Genomic DNA, 27,088 nt, shown 5'->3' on the forward strand with positions numbered 1-27,088 from the left:
GGTGTTTGACCCTTCTTTATCTCACAGCTGAACTCTGCAGTTCACTCTCAAACCCGGACTCCTGAAGCTTCAGCCCCTTCTTTCTCACACCATTGGTCAGATTCCTTATCTTGTCATTCCAGATTTTCTCCTCCCACTGCTCACACTTTTAGACCTCTGCTGCAGCCATTTTAACTTGTATTCACCATATATAGTATGATGTGTGACAGGAAAGCTAAGACTAGGAATTAAAACTAGAATTAAAAGAAGTTTCCTTTGCTATGTGAAATCTTGTGATAAATTGCTGTCATTAAAAACTTGAATTCTTGTAAATTCATGGCTTTTCAATAAATTCTGATATTATGGAAAGACACAAACGTGTTCACCTGTGTTTATGAAATAGGACACATACAACACCATTTAATTTTGAATTTATTTTTATACTTTAGTTTGCTCTTTCAACTTTATTCTTTTCTTCCTTCTTAACAGGGTCTCACTGGCCCCAAATTAACATCACTCCTGTCTTAGCCACTCTCGTGCTCCGATCTAAGACTAAAAGTATATGTCAACATTATTCATTCTAATTATATACTTAAAATGCCTCTGTCAACACACTTACTTTTAATTAAACCTTATTGGTTATCTATAGTCAAATCACAAAATAATATGGGCCACTCATGGAAACCATTGAAGCACATTCTAAGCCTGTGCACACTAGGAACTTTTATTAGTTAATTCTTTATTGCTGTGATGAAACACACTGACATGAAGCAGCTTATGGAAAAAGTCGTTTATTTTGGCTTACGGTTCCTGAGGGATTAGAGCCCATCCCAGCAAGGACAAAAGGGAAGAAATGGAAGAAATGAGATTTATGACTGAGAGGCCACATCTCAATCATTAACACAAAGAAGAGAGAATGAATTTGAAGTACTGTAAGGGTATATCATCTCAAAGCCTACAGACAGTGATGTACTTCTTCCAGCAAGATTGTGCATCCTACAAGTCTCCAAACAGCACCACCAACTGGCAAATGAGTGTTTAAACACCTGAGCCTGTTTTAGATGATTCATATTTAAATTACCACAGAGTTGAGTAGATTTCAGTCACTTGGGTAGTAATTTTCTATGTGAGTATGGTTAATGTCTATCTACTTATTGGGCAGCAAATCACTTAGCTTTGTAGGAAGTTGTTCTGATGCTAAGGTCCCATTCCCCAATTGGTTCTTGATCTGTCAGTAAAGAAAGCCATGGGACAATTGCTGGGTAGAAGGGACAAGCAGGACTTCTGGGTCCCTGGAGGGGACAGAGAGATGCAAGGGAGGACAAAGTTTGCCATATTTTGGAGAGAAGAGAACCAGGCAACAAAGTGAGATCTTGAAACAGAGTGGCCATATAGGCTGCTCTTCCAGGAAGATGGTCAGGGGAGTTTAGCAGCTGAAGTTTAGGCAGGTGGAGAGATGTAGATAGAAAATTGGTAAGGACATGCTTTTCTAGGTGGGGGATAGCAGCACCCAGAAATAGTGTCCAAAGTCAAGCTAAAATTGTACAACTGTGTGTCTGTCTTTTATCCAAGGATTCAAGGGAAGCCGGGTAGGGGTTGGTAGCATAGTCACTTCCTGGAGCTAAAGGCAGCTAGAGTGTAAAACTACATACAACAGAGCTCAATCTTGAGTAGTTGTTGTTGCTGTTGTTGTTGTTGTTCTCCTCCTCCTCCTGCTCCCCCTCCTCCTGCTCCCCCTCCTCTCCTTCTTCTTCTTCTTCTTCTTCTTCTTCTTCTTCTTCTTCTTCTTCTTCTTCTTCTTCTTCTTCTTCTTCTTCTTCTTCTTCTTCTTCTTTTCTTCTCCTTCTCCTTCTCCTTTTCCTTCTCCTCCTTCTCCTCCTCCTCTTCCTCCTTTTCCCCTGCTCCTCCTCCTCCTCTTCCTCCTGATTCTTTAGAAAAGACATGTTACAGTACTTCACAAAACTCATTTTTTCATCAAAAATTTTCAATACAAATATAATAACAATTGTCATTCGTTGCTATCTAGCATTTCATAAGCAACTACTGTGTATCAGATGCAGGCAACTCTGTCCTCCTTACCTTCAGTTATTATATACTCTCCTGCTAGCAACACGTTTCACTTGGGTGTTAAATAAAAACGTCATATTTCAATAAATTATGTTACTTCCATTCTCTCTCTGAAACATGTGAACACTGGTGCCAGTTTCCTAAGTCCTAATTTCCACAAATAAACATTCTATTATACCCAACACATCAGATGAATACAAACTTCCCATTTCTAACCTGTAGAACTATCAAGACCATAGCTGGAATATGTTCAGTGTGTTTGTGTTTGTGTGTGTGTGCTTCTCTATGTCTGTATGTGCTTTTATAAACAGGTAGTCAATTCAGCACAAGAAAGTTATGTGTGCTAAAAGTTTATCAAGGAATGCACCATGAGCTGCAAGAAAAGTTTTGTTACTTCTTAACTATAGTCATAAAAAGTATACAGTCACGACATAAAAAATTGTGTGGTTCCATCTTAACTTGCATATTTACTTATGTTTCCTTCCAAATGAGCTGGTCAAATGGGAAGGGTAAATTATTTAAACAGATGGAGGAAATCAATTGAAAATATTGTCATTAAACCAAAGCACACATAATTACAAAGAATCTCTACTTTGTTTTCACAAAACAAATTAAAAATGAAAAGTAAACAAACTGATGTTAGCAATTTTTGTTCTAATTTTTTTATGGCATTACCCTCTTTTAGCAGATTCAGTTTAATCAAACATGCCTTCTAGACTGGCTTCTCACAGAATAATCATTAAAGTCTGAGACTATGACTTTGCAACATCACACAATCTTAAAACACCTCCTCTTTGTCAATCTGTCAAAAAGATTCACTATCAGTGTAGGAGTAAGACAAGAAACCCTTCATCGTTTTCATAGTTCCTCATGTGTGGTAGATGTAGTTGTGTTCCCTCTGGGTATCTGCATATGTATGAATCTATGTGGGGATTGGGAGAAAGGGAGAAAGGATTGAGTCTCTATTTGCATATGCAAGAAGAGATGAAAAAGAACATTAGGTGAGTTCAATCTTGTTGATGTCACTGCAAGGGTCACTATGCCATACTTTTTGTTTGGTAATTATTAGTTTTTAAATCTTATCCCCCCCCCCATATACTACTTGGAGCAGAGAAGGATTTTACAACATGAAAGATTAATCTAAGCCACCTTATACCCAACAATATCAGAAAAAAATCAAAACCCTTGTCAACGTTTGTTGAGCCTGTGCTTCTCTAAGCACCTACCTGAGTGAAGCCATTTATCTCTAAGACACTGGACAGAGGGCACTCATTAACCTCCTTATTACACAAAGGTTAGAGCACTTATTCAAGTCATAATGCTAAAAGGGGTATACTCTGAAACACAGAATCTATCTCCATAAACTTCTTCAAACTGTACATGGGAGTTTATGGTTATTTGGGTTGAAATGATACTTTATTGAGTGTGATTGACCAACACTTTGCAAGATATTGAAGATCCCTTCCACTTTCCAACTTAATGCTGGTAGCAGCACCCAGGCATAGTGGTGCCCAAGACTGATCCCAAACCTCACCATTTCCAAACATCTGCTAGTGAATGCGACAGTCCATGTTAAAAATACAGCAAACCATATTTTACAGGAAATATCCCATTTAATTGAGGGTCTCATCATGCACTCATCAGCAAATGTGTGTAACTTAGAGATAGCCAAGGATTGAATAATTGTACTTTTTCAGCCTCCCCTTGGCCTTCTTGACAAATGTTCTTTTGCTCCAGTTCTTATGCACAAAAGCCAGGATCTTTTTTCTAAAAAGGCAAAAAGAAAGAAACACAAAAATTAAATGTGAGAAAAAGAAGTGGGGGAAACTGAAGCAAAATAGAACATAAACACAATAGTACTGGGGCCTTTTGAACTACTCCTGAGTCAGCAAATTGAAAGAGGCAAGCTCAAAAGGCCAGAGAGAGATGGCCCCACATGTGCTTATATATATATAGTCAGCATGTCTTGTATGCTCTGTGTCTATGTGTGTGTAGTCTGTATACCTATGTATAAACATGAACCCATACACCCAAGTATAACTAAATAGAGTTTATACTTATCTACAAATTTGCACACATAGCCAAGTGCATATGTATGAACGTTACATGCTGAAAACCCTTCCCTCCCCCTCAAATGCTACTTACTTACCTGTATCCAGTTCAGTCTACTAATTCACCTATCTACAGCCTTATTTCATCCCTTCAGAAATAAGAGGAGTGCTTTAGAGCTGTGCCTAGATTGCTTAGCTCAGTCAGAGCAGTATGCACACTCTCCCATGTCTGCCCAGCCCTGGGTGGATCTCCCTCACCTTCCAAAAGTGAAAGAAAACACTCAGACACTTCACATCAGAAGAGCCCAATACCTCTGTCCATATATAATAATGTAAATAAACAATCGCTGATCATAAAAAACCTACAAACTAAACACCAACCTGTTTTCATTGCCTCTCATCTTCCTTCCCACATATACCTGCTTCTTTCTTCTTCCAGGTTGTGTTAGATGTTTGTCAGCCTGACTCAGGGTAAAGTCTTCTGAAAAGAGGAAACTTTAATTAAGAAAATGTTCCCATCAGAGTGGCCTGTAGGCAAACCTGTGGGATACTTTATTATTTAATGATTGAAATGGGAGTGTCCAGACCATGGTGAGCAGTACATCTCTGTGAAGGTTACTCTGGAAGGTACAATAAAGGTAGCTAACCTCCAAATAGAGAGAACATGTGACATTTGTCTTTCTGGGTCTACATTGCCTCACTCAATATGATCTTCTTCCAATTCCACCAATTCCAATTGCATTCTCTCAAGGGAATGAGCGTTCCCTTTTCCTAATATTCCCTCTAACATTTGTCTACTGTTTTGTTGATCTTTGCCATTCTGAATGGAGTAAAATAAAATCTCAAAGTCATTTTTGATTTCCCTAATTACTCTGGTTAGTGAGCATTTTTTGAGAGGTTTCTTAGTCATTCCTCTTTTGTCTTTTGAGAACATTCTGTTCAAGTCCCAGGTCCATCTTTTGTGATTCTTTGCTTTTTTGAGATCATTATATACTCTGGTTATTAATCTCAGAGGTCTGATTTTGTAGATGGGAAAGAGTCTCTCCCATTTTGTGGGCTTCCTTTTTCACACAGTTAAATATTTCTTCAGCTATAGGAAAGCTATTATATTTTATGAAGTCCCACTTGTCAATTGTTGTTTGCCTTAATTCTTGGGCAGACCCACTCATCGTGGGTGATATGGAAACCTAGCCAACTACCCAGAGTTAGTGAAAGCATGGGTCTTGGAGGAAAACCTACAACAATCACCTTACCAACCATCACAATCCATAACTACATTCTAAATATTTGTCCTTCTCCCCATAGATACGTATAATCCTCAACCCTATCAAAGAAACTTCTCAATGCAACAGATGGGAACCATTACAAAAAGCTATAATTAACCAAAATTCAGAGTTGTGGGGCACAGTTCCAGTGGATACATCTATAAAACAACTCCCACTCAGGAAACACTGGAGGTGGAGACAGAAAAGATTGTCAAAACCAGACAATCAGGGACTTTTGCTGTAAAATTGTGTTTCTAAGTGATATCACAAGCTACACCAATAAGTCTCACCAACAGGATTCCCTAAACATGAGTCAAATAAAAACAACAATAGACATAATTATTGAATGATGAAAGGACCACAAGGCCCCAACCCTGCACAAAGAGTTATAGGCAATTAAGGAATTCTGAGACTCTGGGGAAAAACAACACCATTTGGTTATCTAGTACCAATTAGTTAGCCCTGGAAACATACATTCAAATAACATTATATGGATTGGCCCAATTATATTTTGGATATATATCCTAACTATAAAAGACACTATGTACATACATACATATTTGGACTAAAAATGACCAATAGCATAAATGTTCCTATAATTTTTAAAAAGACACAGAATACATTTGTTTTATGGTATTGAACTTTTATCCCATCAGGATTTTTCTTGTAATAATGATCTATTACTTTACTTATTTTTATTTTTAGATCAAAACATAATTATGTCACTTCTATTTCTCCTATCCTACTTCTTCCACTCATCAAATTCATGGCCTCTTTTTTCATTTATATATATTAAAAGGAACCTATTTGGAAGCAAGCAAAGATAAGCAGAGATAAAACGAAGGAATGTTAAGTATTTGTACCTGATGACTTTTCCTCTTCCTTCTTTCCTTCCTTCCTTCTTTCCTTCCTTCCTTTCTCTCTTTCGTTTATAGAACAGGTAGACCAATTACAAATAGTGAAGAGTTATATATATATATAAAATAGTGAAGAGTTATATATATATATCAGCGAGAGAGAAGGAGGAAGAGAGAGACAGAGAAAGACAGAGAGAGACAGAGAGAGAGAGAGAGAGAGAGAGAGAGAGAGAGAGAGAGAGAGAGAGAGAGAGAGAGAGACTTATTAGAATGGCTGTAGTCCAAGTAGTTTAATTGTGATTTTTCTACCAACTGAAGGTCCAAGAATCCAGTAGATTATCAATCCACAAGGCTATCTGTCTCTGCTTGTTTCCAGTATACACTACAGTCCTGAAGATGTGGTCTGTAGTGCGAATGAATGAATGGGCTTGTTAGTGAGCATGAGAGTGAGACAGGCAGGCAAGAAAAGCTTCCACTTTCTATGTTCCATTATACAGACTTCCAAAGAAGATGTAGCCCAGATTAAAGCTATATATTCCCACCTCAAGATATTAGAAGTGAGTCTTCTAATTTTAAATGATTTAATTAATAAACTATCTTTCATAGGTATACCCAATTATTTGGGTTTTAGGTAATTCCAGACATAGTCAAGGTAGTAACCAAGAATACCCACCGCAGGCATTTTTCCTAAATTTTGAGAGGAGATACTGTACCAAGTAATGAATCATTAATACACGCCAACTCAGTCTTTAGGTTTGGTGAAATCTTCCATTTTGATACTACCATTCCTAACTCTTCACTATTTGTAATTGGTCTACCTGTTCTATAAACAAAAGAGAGAAAGAGAGAAAGGAAGGAAGGAAAGAAGGAAGGAAGGAAGGAAGGAAGGAAGGAAGGAAGGAAGGAAGGAAGGAAGGCAGGCAGGCAGGCAGGCAGGCAGGCAGGCAGGAAGGAAGGAAGGAAGGAAGGAAGGAAGGAAGGAAGAGGAAAAGTCATCAGGTACAAATACTTAACATTCCTTCGTTTTATCTCTGCTTATCTTTGCTTGCTTCCAAATAGGTTCATTTTAAGTTCCTTTTGAGTACTAAAAAGAAAGTTTGTTTTGCTCAACAGCAAGTAAACAAATCCCCACTGATTCATAGGTAAAGAAGCTAAAGAGACCTATTTCAAAGGAAGATTTTCAAGTATCCAAACGATATCTAAGATATATAATTAAAGGTTTCTTATACCTATTAGAGCTATTGTGGTAAAAATAAAAGGTAAATAAGAGAATGAGGAGAGAAGGTCACTCCTGCATATTGTTGGTAGAAATGTAAAGTAGTACATTACTTGTAGAAAGCACTTATGTAGGTTTCTGGGAAAAAAATAGAATTGCTGTTTAACCCAACAATTGCATTTCTGGATGTATATCATTAAAGGAAATAAAAATCAGTCTTTCAAAAAAATTTGCATCCTCATGTTCTTTGAAACTCTACCTAGAATCAAACTAGGAATCCATAATCATATGAATGAATAAAGAAAATGCAGCAATGTAATATCATTCTTATGTCAAAACTAAGGAAGTCTTACCATTCATACCAATGTGGATGATTCTGAAAGACATTATTCTGAGTGAAATAAGGCAGAAAAAAAAATCAGATTAATGCTGCATGGTCTCACATATGGACTCTAAAATACAAACTCAGCAAAGAATAATTGGATGGTGATATCCAGAGGCTCAGAGAAAAACAGAAACAGATTTGAAGGTTATAAAGTCTCATTTTTGTAGCACGAATTATACTTGTAGCATTGTAGCGTGAATACTTATGTGGTACAGATACATAGAGTGTGGTCATTCCGAGAGACTGTCAATGCTCTCAGCATCAACACAAAAGTAAGCAGGGAGGGATGGGTATAGCAGATAGCACCAGTGCGGACATCGTTTCACATCCATGTCAAAGAATCAACATAAAGGTATGCAATTTTCTTATAAATTAGAAAAATAATTTCAGTGGTACATCTGTAGATAAAAATTTTCTATAAAACATATGAATATATATTCTCACTTATAGCTTTATAATTAGAGTTGAACAGTATGGTAAATATTTTAAACCAAACCCAGAAGTTAGTTACCAAGAATATTCCCTAATAGTCAGGAAATAATGAATTGTCTGGAAGACTGACTTGGACAGTGTCTTAGTTACTTTTCTATCATGAATAAGAGACACCATGACCAAGGCAGCTTACAAATGAAGGCATTTAATTTGGGTCTCGCTGTTCCTGAGTATTAGAGTCCATGACCAGAATTGCAGGGAGGATGGCAGCAGGAAGGCGGGCATGGTCCTGGAGCAGTACCTGAGAGCTTCCATTTGATCCACAAGCACAGGGCAGAGTGAGAGCTTTTGGCATAGAGTTTTGAAATAGAAAATGTCGTCCCCAGTGACACATTTTCTTCCTTAAAGACACACCTTCTAATTTTCCCCAAACAGTTCCACCAATGGAGTTACCAAGCATTCAAACATATGAGCATTTAAGGCTCATTCTCATTCAAACCACCATAGATGGCAAGCCAGAGAAACTGGTACTAATGTTTCTAAGATGCTGAATACTCACTGAAGGTTTGAGGCTAGAGATAAAGCTAGATTTGCCATGGTCACACTGACTGACAGTAAGAGTGATGCTGGCAAATTGTGATCAAAGAACAAGGATTCGAGCCAGGCGGTGGTGGCACACACCTTTAATCCCAGCACTTGCGAGGCAGAGGCAGGTGGATTTCTGAGTTCGAGGCCAGCCTGGTCTACAAAGTGAGTTCCAGGTCAGCCAGGGCTACACAGAGAAACCCTGTCTTGAAAAACCAAAAAAAAAAAAAAAAAAAAAAAAGAAGAAGAAGAAGAAGAAGAACAACAACAACAACAACAACAACAAGGATTCATGCTCTACTTTAGTCATTGGGAGTCACCCTAGAGACTTTTGTTCTGGCCTGGAAAAATCCAATGCTGTGGGTCCCACTGTTAAGAGACCGGCCTAGAGCTGGATACTCGGTAAGTTCTCAGAAGATAGCTCTTGCTAAGGTTGTATATTTAGACAAGGCCACAAAAGAGATTGGGGGAGGGAGGGGCAGTGTTTCTGCTATTACGCTCATTTATACCCATCGGACAGAAGAAGCTAAAATAAAATTTTACTTCTAAATACATAGTTTGAACCATATGAGAAATTAGAACAACATTCCCAGAAACTTCACGTATTTACACTAATATCTACTCCAAATAAATATGCACAGATTTTTGAAACATCAGATAATCAAACCTCCCAGGACCAACCAGCTTTGCTTTCTGGTTATCATTACCTCAGTAAACAACTTTAACATAATCAGCTTTCAGCCCATAATGTGGACATTGAACTCACTAGATTAAAAACAAGAACACACATAAAGGCTATCTATTGAGTAGCTTACATTTTACCCACCCATAGTGTCATGGGTCTAAAGTTAAAAAAAAAAGTCAACTTTTCCTGGCAAGAAATGACTAAGAGATGCACAGCTGGTAGAATTATTGGAAACTGTTACCAGGTCCCTGAGCGCCTGCAATATTGAGACTGTGGAATTACATTTAGCCAGCTTCTGCTATCCCCACAGAAGCACTTGGATGTGTGACAAAGCCATTCTTCTGTGACTATTCCCAGCCAAGCTGGTGCTTCAGGAATGCTCCAAATCCACATTTCTTTCTCTCAGGGTTTGGTCAGTGTTTCCTTTCTCTCTGATATACTCCGTGTTTCTCCCCAAATCAAATGGCATCCTGAAGAGTAACCTAGATTTAATTGCTTTGCTTCAGGAAAATAGAAAACATCTCACTCTTTAGCTTCCTCTACATTTTCCCTTCAAATGATGCAGAGAAATCAATTCTAGACCTTAGATAAAATGTACATGGAGGGGGAAGAACGCATTCAGTACAATGTATTAAAGCTGCCAGCAAACACACGCTTGTCGTACATTTTGATTTTTATTACTAGACTTTAAATGACTAACTATAACGTTACTCTAAGTGTAACTACCACTAGATTCAATGTCAACTTTGTAAACTATCTACAAAGCATTTTGTTTGGGGGTTTAGCATGGTATTTTTTATACAAACTAGCCATGATGGTAAACATCACCACTTTATTTTGAAATGCTGACCGTAAATTGTCGTGATCGTGTTGATGGAGTTCCAAGTTCAGGCTGCTGGGGACGGAAAGTGGCACCTACTTTGTTGCCAGTGCTCTCACTAAAGAGCTATCATGGGCAAATCTATGATACAATCAATGACAGCGACTGGAAAAATGGCTCAGTGGGTAAGAGTACTTACTGCTCTATCAAAGGACCCAGGTTCAGTTGCCAGGTCCATATTAGGAGGCTCACAAATACCTGTAACCAAAGTTCCAGAGGATTTGAGGCCCTCTTTTAACCTCCACAGACACTGTCCACACTTTGTGATCATTTGAACTAGAAATGCCCACTGTTGTCTTAGTTATTTGAATGCTTGGTCCCCAAGTGGTGGCACTATTTGGGAAGATTTATGAACTGGAGGAAGTATGCCACTGAGAGTAGAAAGCCTTGTCTTTGTTCATTTCTTCTCTGCTTCATGCTTTCTGTTAATGACGTGATCTCTCTGCTTCCTGTTCCTATACCGCCATGCCTGCTGCCTGTTAGCATGCTATGCTCTGCTCCTCCAGAACTGGAAGCTCCAAATGAACCCTTTCTTCTTTATGTTGCCTTGGTCATGGTGTTTTATTACAACAACAGAAAAGCAACTAATACACACACACACACACACACACACATATTACATTCTCATCTCTCTCATATATATATATATCCATAAACTTATATACATAAAATAAATTAAAATGTTTATGAAAATAATATGGTAAGAATGAAACACAATACTCAGTTAAACCTCTTACCTCATTGCCGGAATGATACTAGTCACCTTAACTGACATTCTCTCTTCCCACAGTGACTCTAGTTTATGTCAAGTAGATAAAAGTAACTAGCACACATACACTTTACTATCTTATACTATAGATTAACACTAATAATTATGAAACTAAAATACTTATAAGCTCTGAAAATACTCTTCATATAGTAATATCAAGTATTCCGCCAAAATTTAATTGTTTAAAATAAAATAAGTACACCTACCTCACTAATATATGAATTTGCTTTTGTCTTTAATAAGTGGTATAATTATATGCATGCCAAAGAATTATTTTCAAATATATTGCTTTAATTTATATACCCAGAAACATAAATTTTCTTTGGTGAAGAATTTAAGAAGGTCTGAATCTGAGAAACAGCTCTCTGTAACATTTAACTACATGGACCAGAGAATCACACAGAATCACAATCATTCAAGAGCCTACTCTTTCATGCCCTGCTGTAAGGCACTTCGCTTCTCTTCATTTTCATTTCCTGTCTACAGAACAAGCAGTGTAATTTTATCTGTCTCATGTGCTATTATTGTAAGGACTGAATGTGATACTCAAAGGGAAGAGCTGAGTGAAGTGCCTAGCACATAGTACGGGAAGCACACACACGCTGGAGCCGGATCCAGAGTGCTGTTTTCAAAAGCCTTGCCTCCACTAAAGCCACGGCAGTCTGTCTTCACATCTAGGCATTTTTTTAACTTATCAGTATTTGATAGTTCATTTCTTCTCTGGACTACAATACAACAAGAGGGTATAATTACATTCTCATCTTGGTTTTGAAGTTTATAAATAGACTCTTTAAAGAAGATCCATACTTAATGAACTATGTCTCCACAAAATCCCGGTGTTGTTATTCATACTACGTGTTGTATATTAATACTCAAATGTGCTTCCCTTTCTATGCCTACTGGAACCTATGATGTCCTTAACACTAGTAATTGTGTGCTTTGTTCAGCATCTTATCTAGGGCCCAGGTTATATAAGAATGACAGATTATTAAAAGCAGATAATACAGAAGAAACAGCTGAACTTTAATCCCAGCACTTGGGATGCAGAGGCAGGTAGATTTCTGAGTTCAAGGCCAGCCTGGTCTACAGAGTGAGTTCCAGGACAGTCAGGGCTACACAGAGAAACCCTGTCTCAAAGAAAAAAAAAGAAGAAGAAGAAGAAAGAAAGAAAGAAAGAAAGAAAGAAAGAAAGAAAGAAAGAAAGAAAGAAAGAAGAAAGAAAGAGCATTGAGAGAAAGAAGAGAGGGAGGGAGGGAGGGAGAGAGGAAAAAAAGAGCGAGCTGAACAACCCTGAGATTCCACTTCACTCCAGTCAGAATGGCTAAGATCAAAAACTCAGGTGACAGCAGATGCTGGTGAGCATGTGGAGAAAGAGGAACACTCCTCCATTGTTGGTGGGATTGCAAGCTTGTACAACCACTCTGGAAATCAGTCTGGCGGTTCCTCAGAAAATTGGACATAGTACTACTGGAGGATCCCGCAATACCTCTCCTGGGCATATATCCAGAAGATGTCCCAACCGGTAAGAAGGACACATGCTCCACTATGTTCATAGCAGCCTTATTTATAATAGCCAGAAGCTGGAAAGAACCCAGATGCCCCTCAACAGAGGAATGGATACAGAAAATGTGGTACATTTACACAATGGAATACTACTCAGCTATTAAAAAATGAATTTATGAAATTCCTAGGCAAATGGATGGACCTGGAGGGTATCATCCTGAGTGAGGTAACCCAATCACAAAGGAACTCACACAATATGTACTCACTGATAAGTGGATATTAGCCCAGAAACTTAGGATACCCAAGATATAAGATACAACTTGCCAAACGCATGAAATTCAAGAAGAACGAAGCCCAAAGTGTGGACACTTTACTTTTTCTTAGAGATGGGAACAAAACACCAATGGAAGGACTTATAGAGACAAAATTTGGAGCTGTGACGAAAGGATGGACCATCTAGTGATTGCCATATGCAGGGATCCATCATATAATCAGCTTCCAAATGCTGACACCATTGCATATACTAGCAAGATTTTGCTGAAAGGACCCAGATATAGCTCTCTCTTGTGAGACTATGCCGGGGCCTAGCAAACACAGAAGTGGATGATCACAGTCAGCTATTGGATGGGTCACACGGCCCCCAATGGAGGAGCTAGAGAAATTACCCAAGGAGCTAAAGGGAACTGCAACCCTATAGGTGGAACAACAATATGAACTAACCAGTATCCCGGAGCTCTTGTCTCTAGCTGCATATCAAAAGATGGCCTAGTCGGCCATCACTGCAAAGAGAGGCCCATTAGACTTGCCAACTTTATATGCCCCAGTACAGGGGAACGCCAGGGCCAAAAAGGGGGAGTGGGTGGGTAGGGGATTGGGGGGGTGGATATGGGGGACCTTTGGGATAGCATTGAAAATGTAAACGAGGAAAATACCTAATAAAAAAAAGAGTGAGCTGAGCTCTAATGCTATCAGTTATTTGGATATTGTAACCCAGAATAGCAAGCCAGGTACCAAACAAGGAGGAGAATCAGGGGCAAAAAGTGTATGTCAGATCTGCATTATCTCCTTCTGAGCAAAGTACAAACCTTGTTAAAACACTATAGAAGGCAATGACAGAATTAGGAATTCAGAGTTTACCTCCACACCCTATTTACCTCAAAAGATAAATCATTGGCTTTCTATAGTAAGGGACATCATATCATCTCAGGGCTTTTGAGAAAATTGCTCCAGAGCAGTGGTTTCAGACTGGATACCCAGTCTTTATAACTAGCAATGACAAAGTGTACATTCTGACTCAGTTGTTTTGTGAAACAAAGCTATTATTAGGTATTACTCTGATAAACAATTTTACAAAATGATGGGATTGTATCCTAGCTTCATTTCCCATTGCTATGATGAAATGAGCCAACAAAAGTAATTTAAGGGAGAAAGGGTTTGCTTGGCTCCCAGTTCCAGTGAATCTCACCATTGTCTGAAATTCAAGATGGCTGGTCACACTCCATCCTCACTCAAGACTGAAGAGTAGGAAATCAATGCACTCAAGCCAGGACACAGTTCACGATACCCTTTTCATGCTGTAAGGTTCTAGTCAACAGACTGGTACTGCCCACAAACACAGTGGGGCTTGCCACCACAGTTCACCAAGTTAAGAAAATCTTTCCTGACCTCAGTCAGAGGCCTGTCTCCCAGGGAATTTTAGTGTTTTTCCTAAGTTAACAGTTAGCACTGAGCATCATACGGCTATAGTCAGGGTTACCCAGAGAAACAGAAACAATAAATAGAGTGCACAGACATGTGAGAGACAGGCAATAGATGACAAAGGACACAGTAGGAGTATTGTCTCACAATTATGGGTGCTGAGACTCAGTCCTACAATATGTTTGCCATTACTAGAAAAGTAGAGGTTGACAGTGTGGTACCATCCAGGTTGGAAATACCCAGGAACAGATAAAGCCAATGATGTAATTGCCAGTCTAAACTTAAGGGCCTGAGAAATGGGCAGACTGCTGAAGTAAGTCTTAGAGATCAAAGGCCTGTCAGAAGAAGAAGAAGAAGAAGAAGAAGAAGGAGGAGGAGGAGGAGGAGGAGGAGGAGGAGGAGGAGGAGGAGGAGGAGGAGGAGAAGAAGAAGAAGAAGAAGAAGAAGAAGAAAGAAAGAAAGAAAGAAAGAAAGAAAGAAAGAAAGAAAGAAAGAAAGAAAGAAAGAAAGAAAGAAAAGAGTAGAAGGAGGAAGAGTAAATTTGCCTTCTCTGAACTTTTGACACCTGTTAGTGTCTTTCTTATTCAGTTCACAGGCTCAAATGCCAATCCATTCCAGAAACATCTTTACTGAAACACACAGAAGTAATACTTTATCATTTCTCTGTGTCTTAAACCAGCCAAGATGTCAACTGAAATTAAGCATCATTGAGACTTTACTCATAACCAGCCTGGTAGTAATAGACCAGTGTGTTACAACTTTGACTTTACATTGAAAAGACCCGTGCATTTTTAAAAGACATATTACAAGACAATAAATCATTTCTACTTCCTGCTTCTCAGATATTCAGAATTTGGGGCAGTGATAGTTAATATTGTCAACCTGATAGGGTATAGACTATCTAGGAGACGAGGCATGTCTCTGAGGAATTTTCTAGATTGGGATAACTAAAGTGGGAAGACCTACTTTGAACATGGGTGGTCCTATTCTATAATCTGGTATAGAGGGATATAGAAACAAAAGAGCAAGCTAAGACCACCTTTTGTCTTTCTCTCTGCTTCCTGACTGCAGTTGATACATTGTGACCACAAGACTGGATTTGCTATGCCATATTGCACCCTCCAACTGTATCGAAAGTGAGCCATCTTTCCTTAAACTGCTTCTGCCAGATGACAATAATAAGAAAAATGGATAGAAGAGGACTTCTGAGTGATTTAAAGATCAAATCTATGAAGAAACTACTGGCCTTCCCGTTTCCCAGAATTTCCCAGAGTCTAGACAAAGTCTTGGCACAATAGTCAAGCTATTGGTCCATGACTTAGTAAATACAGATTTGGGAGTGTGTCCTAATCCATTCAAGTTTCTATTTAATATTACCATAGACTGAGTGGTCTATACTCAATATGAATTAATTTCTCACAGTTTTGGAGGCTAAGGCATTCAAAAAGAACAGATATGGTTTCTTCAAGAGTCCCTCTTGTTGGGCCCTCACATGGTGAAAGGGGCAAGGCATCTCACTGAGCTCACTTATAAGGACACTAATCTAATATCTAAGGGCTGCTCCTCCCTTATCTCAGCACATTCCAAAGACTTTACTTGCTAATATCACCCTACTGGTGATTAGGGTTTCCACATTGAATTTGGTGGGGACACAAACATTCAGATCATAGCAAAGTGCCCTGAATTTTATAGGAATATTACAAAATGTATCAGTTTATTAAGGCTAAGAATTGGAGAAAAAAAAGATGGACTAATGTAAAAAAGAGTAGCTGACCTACTTACTTAAAAAGATTTCTGTACCTGTTGGTAGAAGCCTCCAAAATAGCTAAACACCCCTCTCTGGCAATTACGCTATAAGATACCCCCTTTTTTAAGCCATTAACCTCTTAGAGCTGAAACATTAAGGTCAAGAATTAATTGATTGCTCCAAGTAAGTACTCAAGTATCTGGGTACCACAGGGTTAATGTGTAAGAGTGGGGTAGGAGGGGTTACAAACCAGGAACACATGTCCTCTAAGTTAGTTTGCTTTCTGTTTAATTGCCCTTAAAACACATACTCTCTCACATAGCACAGAAGGTGAGAGCTGAAGGAAGTTTGCTGGGTAATGGCTTGAAAGGTTTTCCTTCTGAGACATGGTGTTGAGTTACAGCATGCAGCGAACTGGGAGGAGAGAAGCTGCTGGCTGCAGCCCCAGCCTAGTCCCACGTTTTCTTGTTTTCTTGGGCTGGAAGGAAGATGGACATGAGCCCTGTGAGACAAGATGCAGTGAAACTGTCCTGCAGCTGCAGCTGACTGCTCCGGGAGCCACCTGGAGCCAGTGTATACTAGGGTTTAGCCAGGGCCAGGGAGCGGGCACAAATACTTTGCTGTGAAATGCCACGCAGGCAGAGAGTGACAGGCAGTCAGTAAGAGCTGAGCTTTTCCCCCTTGGACAGCTATTTCCTGCTTGGTTCCGACGAGAGGGGCCTTGCTCCTACTGCTGCTGCTGTTGCTGCTACTACTACTGCTGTTGCTACCTCAACTCTCTCTCTCCACTCCAGGTAAGCAGAGCGCAAGCTGCAAGTCAGCCTTTGTACGATGAACAAGATCCGAAAGTTTTTCCGAGGAAGTGGGCGAGTCTTGGCATTTATATTTGCAGCGTCTGTCATCTGGTTGCTCTTTGACATGGCAGCTCTCCGCCTCTCATTCAGTGAGATCAACGCAGGGCTACTCAAAGAAGATATCATAAGGAGGGAACATACGGGATTCAGAGTTGAGCCAGACCAAGTGAAGGTCCTTTACACCAGCATCAGAGGGATGGGGCTGCCTCGGAATGGAGCGTGGGGTAAGGAGAACTTTAGAAAAGCTGAGAACCATGAACTCAAGGTTGAGGAGAATATGGACCAAGTCCAGAGGAAAGGGAAAATGCAGAACCTCCTGGGAAGGAGAAAGGCTGTGCCTTTGTGGCATCTTGCACATCTGCAAACCCTCCCAGTGACAATTCCCATGCAGAAGACCCAGGGGAGAGATAGCAAGCCTGAAGTCTCCTCCCAATACATGATGTCCAAGTGGATGACAGTGTTAGAGTCTGAGAAGACCCCATTCACAGCTTCAAGAGGAGTTCCATTGACCAAAATAGCAGGACGTACAGAAACCTTCGATAAAAAACAAGAGGCCCCCCAAAATTATAATGTCAGCAGCGATACATCAAAGCAAGCATCTGAAAGGACCCTGAATATGACCATCAGTGTCAAGACTGATAGATCAAAGCAAAAATCACAGACAGTAACAAAATTGAGGATGCACTTTGCCAGCCCACCAATCCTGAAATCTGAGGAAGTCACAGTCATAAAGAAAGCTGAGGCTCAGAGCAAAGACCTAAAACATGAAGCCCTTAAAGCGCTACCACTTCTTAAGTTCATTGCAGATATGGGTCATTTAAAGAACCAATCTACAAATGAGACACAGTTGGGAAGATTGCCAGAAGATGATGCAGCCAAAGTGGCGCCAGGGAAGAAACTTAATTTCTCTGAAAGTCATGTTGTGATTATAACTAAAGAGGAAGAACTGAAGACAGACACCAAAGAGGTACCTAATTCTAAAACCCAAACTGTGTTTCCTAAATTACTGGGTGGAAGTCCACATAAACAAATCCCCAGAAATCAAAGCAAGACGTCATCCTCTCCCCCAGCTCTGAAGAAAGCAGTGTCTCAGTCCAAGCCCACCATATCTGGGGGACTCCATACAGCAAGAAGCAACTTGACTGCCAAGGCTCCAACTGTGGGATACCAGCAAAGCCATGCAAATATCCCTGAAAACCCTGGAATGCACCACGTGTTCAGAATTGATGTGACCCTTTCTCCAAGGGATCTCAATGCTCCGGGTCAGTTTGGGCGCCCTGTGGTTGTTCCCCCTGAGAAGAAGAAGGAGGCCGAGCAGAGATGGAAAGAAGGAAACTTCAATGTCTACCTTAGTGATTTGATTCCAGTGGACAGAGCCATTGAAGACACAAGGCCTGCTGGGTAAGACCCATTTCTCTCCTCTTTCACTGAGCTAAGGACTCATGTACAGAAGGGTTTTATTGCAATTCAATTTTGTGTGAATTTTGGCCACCTAGGGAATTAGCTTGACAGTAAATTATTTGATGGTAGACAAATAGTCAACCCTACACATAGAGAAAAATTCTGCTATCAGAAATATGCTCTCTTTATGTGCTCACATCTCAGCTCCCTTCCTTAGTTTTCATTTTCTTCCCTTTGTAAAATGACATGTGTTCACTACCCATTAATTAATGATGTACTTCTAATTACAATTTGATATTCAGTTCCCTAAGTCAAACCAGCCTGGAAGCTGGAATCCAAATGTCAGTTTGAACATGTCTAGTGTATAAGCAATGACTTTTTTTTTTTTTTTTTGGCTGCTTCAGAAAATGTTTCTTTTGAACCTAGGTAGTGGGGACAGGGTTTTCGACAGGGTTCTCAGAAAGAAGGCATATACAGGTGAACCTTTGGTAGCAACTCAATTCCTGATAATCTGTAGCTAAGTAGTAAAATGTAGAGCATGCTTCCATTATAACAGTGAGAGTGGAAGTTTTCGTGTCAGAAGTTTTCAGTGTTTATAAGCTTGGCAGAAGTGTGTTTGGGAAAGGTTAGTCTATACGCTAATAGGTGGCCGCCTAACTCTCCCTGAAATTAAATCTTAGAATAACAGTAAGCAGTGATGACTAGGACAAGAAAAGAGATGGTTGTCCTCTCAACTTAAAAGTCCTTTTGTTGGTGAGAATAATACACATTTGTGCATTCTGCTACACGGAGCAGTGATGTTGGGAAAAGTCCATCAACAACAAGCAGACACCTGTCAGAGCTTCAGGAGCACGCTATCAATGATCCTGCTAGCAGAGTTTCTGCATTACAGGAACCTGCAAATACGAAAATGAACTTCGTGAGCCCGAGAAAGGAGGGGGCAGGCTTTACAGCCCGACTTATTAGATGAGGGCTCTCTTTGGTGTACTGATAAGTAAGGATACTTGTAGCCATGTGTTCACTACTACCCATTAATCAGTAATGTAGCTCTGACTATAACCTGATGCTCAGTACTCTAAGCCAAGGCAGTCTGGAGCCTGGAATGCACAAAGGACAAGTTTGAGACTTTGAACATGTGTAGTACTTAAACAATGGCTTTCCTTGGCTTCTTCAGAAAATGTTTCTTTTGAACCTAGGTAGTTGGGGCAAAGTTTTGGATAGAGTTCTCAGAAAGAAGGCATGTACAGATGAATCTTTACTCATGGTTTTAAAAAAAAGTGTATTCATTGTGTTGAAGAAGACAGTTCGGTCTCTTAGCCATTGGCAAAAAGCTATTAGCCACGTACTGTTGCTTTGTCTAAACTAGGCACTGTACCATCCCATCCATACTCCCATGGGTGATGGGATACATCCGTGAGAACACAATAACATTCCCAGAGAAGGAAACTGAGGCCCTAGGAATGTACATGTCTCAGATCATTGACCTAGTTCTTTGAAGAGAAGTTATTAAACGTCACATTCAAAATTCTCTTTCTCTCTCCTGTCTTTTGTGTATTATCTCCCAAAAAAGAATTCTAAACCATTAGACCAGTTTATTCCCTGAAATCCCACATGTCACAGTATTGAGCATTATAGTATTTCACAAGGAATTCAGGAAAAAAGTCTCTTTTTAGGCAGCTTTGTTTAACTATGCCCTTGGTGTTCAGCAGACTGTTACCAGCGTAGTGAAGAGTCAGGCGGGGCACAGGAGCACAGGATCCAGCTCTAAGTAGTCAAGAAAGGATCAGTGTGTGAGGCCAAGAGCAAACACTAGTGCTATCACCCAGCTGATTTATTGAGGGCCCCTTGCCTTCCAGAGTTGAAGTCCTGCAGCCTAGGAAGGTTACAATTGGACTCTGTCTTCTACAGGAGATTGTCCAGCTGCTGTTTCTGAAACTGACACGTGTGCTTGAGGTGGTGACTCAGAGAACACATACTCAAATCCCCTCCCTTGTGCCACACAAACCACCTTGGATAAATATAGGTGTGTGTGTGTGGGGGGGGGGTGTCTGGGAAAGATGCCTGGCTGATGCTCTGCCCCCAACTCCAGTCAGATGAAGACATTAGACACCAGGAAGTCTATGTTTGAAACCCTCAAAGGATTTCTGGTCCTTTTGTGCTGTTCTTCCTTAAAGGAGAATAAATCATTTTTCTTTTCTTTTACTCACACTTGCAAACTGTGTGTTTGCATGAATATGTTTAGAAGAAAGTACAAATAAAAAATATGTGGTAGTTTTTTAGTTAGGCAGGATTTGGAGCAAGGGTGTTTTATTGTAGTGTTTTTAAAGCTTTGATATTATTTTTCTAAAGCGTTGATCAAATTATCTGAAATGTCTTAATCATGCATATAATAATGTTTTAGGTAATAAACTTTAGTCATCTTATAGAAAATTATTATAAAATATAGTAATAAAATATGTACTTGCTTGCGGGTGTATATGGGTAGGGTGCTATAAGAACCAGGCCTCATAATTAGCTGAAGTGCAGACCACTATAATCTTCAAATTTCAAAACTTTAGGAATAGTTTCCAGATGTTTATATTTTAAAACAAAACTGCTCTTATAGATTAACACAGTGCATGCCATATTATAACTTCCTGTTGAAATCAGATCGAAAAGGTATTAAAAGCCAGGATTTGCAACATTCATTTCGATTTCATTTCCCTCAGCACAGATAATGACTAGATTCTAGTTAACTTCTTACGGCTAAATTAACTTATATGCTAGGACAAAGTTGACGTTGAGTAGAAGAGACAGGGTTGCCAGGACAACCATCTCCTACTTTAACCTTAAAGTCAGAATCTCTTTTATAAACCACCTCTTCCAGATCTTTCTTTCCATATTCTAGAGAAACAGTTCTAAGATACTACACTATCTCAAGGTCTTAGGCAAAGACAAAGGACCCCTCTCTGACAACAGCACTGTTCACATTGTGTTCTCAGGGCTGTCTATGAGTCTCTTCCTGGTAGTAGAAACCTAGTCTGGTTCCTGTGCTATGTTTCCCAAGACACCTCTAGATTCTCTCAAGGTGGGCCCTCAGCATTGGGGAGCCAATCTCATAATACTGGAAAACATATTTGTAGATTTGTAGTTGATTGTGTGTGTGTGTGTGTGTGTGTGTGTGTGTGTGTGTGTGTGTAGGCTTGAGGTTGACCCTGGCTGTCTTCCATTGCTCTCTGCTTCATTTATCAAGTCAGGATCTCTTGCATAACCCACATCATACTGACCCAGCTGATCATCTTGCCCTGGGGATTCCATTTCTGCTTCCTCAGTAGTGATTCACAGGCAGGCACCACTCGGCAGATTATGGGGTTCTAAGCTGTCATCCTCATGCTTGCATAGTCACTGATTTACCTACTGAGCCACCTCCCCAGCTCCCATGACTATGTTTTCTATACGTGATGCTCCTGACTATCGCCTGTTTAATTTATTAGTTGATTTCTTCAGTCTCCCTCTGCGATCTGCTTACATGGCCTCACTATTTTTACCCTCACATGCTAATTGAACATTACACAAAATCTCAGTGTAGAAGATCTCATTCTGTGCCACGACATAGCTACAACCATTAAATTCCAATAGTGTTGAGTGTATGCAGCCTTCTCTTCACTGAATCATTTTGATTTCTCAGTAACAAGAAGCTTAAGCATCTTTTTGCCTTCACGCTGAAGTTCCAGGCTTCTGCCGAAACTTTTTTTCAGTTTTACTTCAAACTCCCTGAGAATACAGCACAGAGCTTCACATTCCAAAGATAAAAGTTGGCACAATGCTGACTTTATAAGCATATTTCTCTAAAGTTGGATTTTGAAAATGAATGCTACTGATAAAAAAATCAATAAGAGGTATCAGTTCAAATGAAGCTTTTAATAAATCACCTCATAAATTCCTAATTATGTCCTGATTTCTTGTGTTGAATATGTGGAGTATATTTTCATTTGACTTAAAGTATCTATATCCTGTCTTATACTATTAATTGATTCATGTTTATTCATTAGTTCATATTTTTATTCTTTTAGCTTTAATTTTAATGTTTTGATTTTCAAGCAAGGGAATTGCTTTTGTTTAGATATCTTTCATTCAAGAAATAAAACAGAATTTCATTTTCACCTAGACTACTTACATATAAAAGATACCAAAAAAAAAAAACCCAAACAAATGTTCTTTTGACAGTTACTTTAAACTGTGGTATTCAATCTTTTAAAAGTAAAAACCTTATAACTGAAGTCTTTGTACTTAGATCTTGAAGGCGTTTACATCAGTACTAATGAACATTCATACACATTTCACATGCACATATAACACATACAGCACACACACACACATACACACACACACACACACACACACACCTGTTGCTGAGCTGAGGTGCTCCTCTCAAAATAGGGCCATTCTACTTAGAAAAGCCTATCTTTAAGCCTGAATCAATGGTTAGATAGAACTCCAAAAATGAACTTATTTTAAGAGTGCACTTTCTGAATTTGGACTTGGAGAAATATTTAAAAGAATTTTTTCCTCCAGTATTTAGTTGTCAAAATACAATAAGAATTGGGTCTGGGAAGATAGATGGTTTAGCATTGAAGACTACTTATTGTTCTTGTGGAAGACACAGATCAAAAATCTATCACTACATGATAACTAAAAACCATCTATAACTCAAGTACTGGGGAGTGAGCTGATGCCCTCTTCAGACATAGAGGGGTACCAGGTAGACACATGGTGTGCGCACACACACACACACACAGACACACACATACATACATGCATGTGTGTGTGTTTGTACACAGTCAAAACACTCATACACATGAAGCAAAATTTAAAAAATCATTTTACAAAAGCAACAAAGACTCATAATTTACTTATCTATGTCTGCTGTATTGCAACAGCGATCAACAGTCTACATTAATGCTAGAAGTTCCTATGGAATTCTGTCAATTTCTCCCATAAAGCTATTATGTCTTTGCCACCTTAGTCCAGAGTCAGGAACATGAGAAGCAAAAGATAGCACTGGGCATTTTCCTACAAAAATGCCAAAATTACTAAGGGAAAATTTTCCGGAATCTTAATGTTGCCTGTAGGAAGCTGAAGAAAGCCACAGCTAAAGGAGAAGGAAGATGAGGTGGGAGACAAAGTAATTGACCATACATCCTCCCCATCTACAGGCTTCTTGAACATTATCAGGCTGAGAGAAAGGAAAATGTTAAAGTCAAATAACATTCAAGATTTTATTTTTATATTGATGAATATTTGTCTTGGTGTGTTGGGGGTGATTTTGTGACTAATAGTTCCTGGAGAACATCATCTGTCACAGACAGGAGAAGCTGTGATATTTCCCAGCCAGAGAAGAACCCATCAGTTACAAGGAAAAAAAAAAAAAAACAGCACCCAAAAGGTTTCCTTCCTGATTTCATGCATGGAGGTGAAAGCACTTTAACTGTATGTGTGTCTGTACATGCACGTGTGCATTTGTCAGTACACGTGTGTATATGAAAGGGCTCAGAGCTCTGTTTCACAAGAGAGAGAGAGAGAGAATATATATATGTATATATATCATATATACACATATACGTGTACATTACATATATGTGTGTGTATGTATATATGTGTGTGTGTATGTGTGTGTGTGTGTGTGTGTGTGTGTGTGTGTGTGTGTAAAAGTAAGGAAAGTAAGAAAGAAACATTTTTAAAAAGCAGAAGCTAGACCATGGCACAGCAATGGTTAAATATGGCTGAGCGATATCTCTGAAGCCTTCAGATGTCCCTCTTTGTCACATTCACCACTAACTTGAAAAAGAAAGACAGTCAAAGAAGGAAAATATAAAATGCATTTCAGCCATTAATTCAAAGCAAAGAGAGCTATTACATGGGTCCTAATTACCATAACATGGAGGAAGTTAAAGCAGGTCAGAGCACATCCTCCTAAACGCTGCTCATGAGCTGGAAGGATGCTTGGGAGAACATAATGCGTAGAGTGCAGGACTTTGGACCAATTCACACAGCTTTCTCAGACATCTCAGCCGTGATCAAATTCAACCACCAGCCTCATTTTATCAAATTCTCAATGTAATATTGCCCTGGGTCCTTCTGTCCCAGAACATAATTTCCTGTTGTCCTCCCTGGCTGACCTGTTCCAACAGAGCTTTCCAAAGAGAAGAATGAGTCTTCTGGCTTCCCTTACCAAGGCTAACAAAACTTAGGAAAAATAGCAATGTTTACAGACCTTGTTTTGTTTTATTTCAAAACTAAATGGAGGAGTTTACACTTCCCTGGAAAAACATCGATATTATGCCAAACTCCAGTACCTTTAGATGGGCTTGCCTTTTAAATGTGAGGCACTGGCCACTTGAGAGAGTTGAGATGGAGAACTGAGGTTTGCAACATTCTTGCCTTGAATTCTTATTCGTCCTAAGGAAAAAAAACATTTCAAGGTTGTTATGGTCACCATCACCCCAGCCTTATCTACAGAGAAGCTGGGGCATTCTCATTATGGCAATAATTTAGGCAGTGGTCATTGACTTCATTGCATATTGCAAACCATACTTTATTGTTAGTCATAAGCCAGCAGATCAGGCCAGGTAGCTGGTACCCTTTATCTTTCATGCATCTTATATCATTTGACTGCTACAACAGCCATGACAGACTGATAAAGTATTGTACCTCATGCACACACACTCACACACAAACACTCAAGGAAAGACAAGGGCTCACAGCTCAGAAGTGATGGGTTGGATACCAATGCTTAGACTTCTGATTTGCCATCACAAAGTACTAATTTCACCAATCAGGTTCTTTCTGACCCCAACTAGTCTATTTCATAATAATATGTCTAAGCCTCTTTGGTTTGTCATGGTTCTTTGTGAAGTGAAATCTGTGTCTTGCTGAAACTCATAGGGCATGTTTACTCTATTAGACAGTGATACATGTATGTGAATATGTTATATGTGCTTATCTGTTTGATAATAATCTTTTCAGAGCAGCACTAAGGATAAGAACCTGCCCTGTATGATTTATTAATGAGAAAAGTGAGGCTGGATAAAGGAAACAACTAGCAGATCCAAGAGCCATAAGATTCCCCAGCCTCTCATTTGAGTACTCTTTCCACAGGTTCCATAGCTTCCTTCTTTTGATTCCTTATAGTCATGTGAGTTTTGGAAAAATTAGGACCTCTCTCTTCTTCGTGTGTATGCCAGATGTGAAAAGGAAAATCTCAGGAAATAATGACAATGGCTGAAGAGCCCAAGGTGACAACCTATATGCCAGAACAGGTGTGAGCAGTGACTAACCCAAGGTTATACGCAGTAGGGCAGGCCAGAAACATGGCCCACAAATGCCCAGCCCTCCTCCAGGATTATTTTTACCCTAGAACTCCACCATCTTAACTCCTGCCTCTATCCCAGTTTCACCCTGACAGCTGTCCGCTCAAAATAGACTATTGTTAACATGGCAAGTGTTAGTGTTGGTGGGATGTATTTGGGAGCCCAAGCCCGTTCTTTCTGATGACACACTCTTGCCTCGGCAACTGCAGCATCTCCAGGCTAAAAGCTTTAGTAAGAAGTGGGGGAGCGGACCTGAACATTCTCAGTCAGGTGATTTTAACCAAATGTCAAGGATCATTTACCCTAAAAAAAGAACAAATCACAAAAGTAAAATCCTCATATCCCTATACCCTCTTATCAGCGGGAGGCAAAAGGCCCAAATAATTTTAAGGTTTAAGAAAGAAAATAATTCCAGACAGAACATCTCAGCTGGTCACTTGATTCTCCTGATGCTCCTGAAGATATCAGAGTGTAGAGAATGAAGGGCGCTCAAGGCTCCCATGGAAGCTAGAGTTGAATTGCAAATAGAAGTTGAAACATATTCTTTCGACCTTCTGTTCAAACCCATAAAGACTGAGATTTGACCTTCATGATGTGTTTTGCTTCTGCTGGAATAAAATGAAAAATTCATAGAAATGAAAGAATGTTATCATTCCCTCAGTGTTCTGATTTGAAGCCGTCTCTATTTGATAGGCTCCATTCAAATCAAGTCAGTGACCAAGGACTGAGCACACAGAAGCTGAGGAGGTAAACCATCGGCATTGGAGTCTCATGATAAATGAACGAGCACTTTGTACATTTAGATTAAATATGGTCCGGGACTGGCCAGTGCTTCGAGTAAGAAACTGTGAGTCAAGATAGAGAGATTTTGAGTTCTCACACAGGATTTTCAGTGTGAGGCTTGCCTAGTATTTTTTATATCCATTGTTTCATGAACCCTGCATCACTGTCCTGTGATGCAAACATCATAGTCTTCATCTTAAAATCAAATGATCTGAAGTTAGGAAGATTAAGCGTCATGCTGATGCTCAGACAGCCTGACAGTGCCACAAAGGGCTAAAGTGAGCTCTCTATTGTCCTTTCACGTCCACATTCCTGATTCTAATATAGTTATGCATCCACTCTTTCAGGATGGTGAAATTCCTCACATTTGGGTCCCCAATAATCTGTAGTCTTGGATTTCTTCTATAGCGATCCAAACCTAGACTCCCCTAAGCAAAACAGTTTGAGTCATTTTAAGCAGAGAACCAGACTTGGAGATTCTAAATACCTAGTTTGTGTAATAAGTGATCATTTAGAAAACAGTCGTACATTCTTAATCTTAAAAAAAAAGTTCACAAAACTAAATATCATGAACATAGATTA

The 27,088-nt window shown here is 39.4% G+C and overlaps 1 protein-coding gene and 1 long non-coding RNA gene across 5 annotated transcripts in view; one reads left to right on the forward strand and one right to left on the reverse strand.

The window, feature by feature from the left end:
- Nucleotides 1–752: 752 nt before the first annotated feature.
- Gm33594 lies at nucleotides 753–26,584 on the reverse strand. Of its 2 annotated transcripts, XR_374379.4 has the most exons (3): nucleotides 24,710–26,584; nucleotides 4,479–4,578; nucleotides 753–3,813 (listed from the first exon to the last, which is right to left on the reverse strand). It is a non-coding gene; the product is annotated as a predicted gene, 33594 (long non-coding RNA). The 2 variants fall into 2 exon arrangements; XR_374378.4 differs by lacking the exon at nucleotides 24,710–26,584 and having other exon boundaries at nucleotides 4,479–6,331.
- The window catches only part of Galnt5 (polypeptide N-acetylgalactosaminyltransferase 5), a 43,178-nt gene continuing 32,500 nt past the window's right edge, over nucleotides 16,411–27,088 (forward strand). The window contains exons 1-2 of one of the 3 annotated variants that reach the window (XM_006498048.4): nucleotides 16,411–16,449; nucleotides 16,914–18,374. In XM_006498048.4, coding sequence (XP_006498111.1) covers nucleotides 16,951–18,374 — 1,424 coding nt within the window. In that variant the 5' untranslated portion in view covers nucleotides 16,411–16,449; nucleotides 16,914–16,950. Of the gene's footprint in view, nucleotides 16,475–16,715; nucleotides 18,375–27,088 lie in introns of those variants that run through there. The other 2 variants (XM_006498049.2, NM_172855.3) reach the window with 2 other exon arrangements.

The sequence above is a fragment of the Mus musculus genome, chromosome 2 (genome assembly GCF_000001635.26).
Source record: "Mus musculus strain C57BL/6J chromosome 2, GRCm38.p6 C57BL/6J".
NCBI lineage: Eukaryota > Metazoa > Chordata > Mammalia > Rodentia > Muridae > Mus > Mus musculus.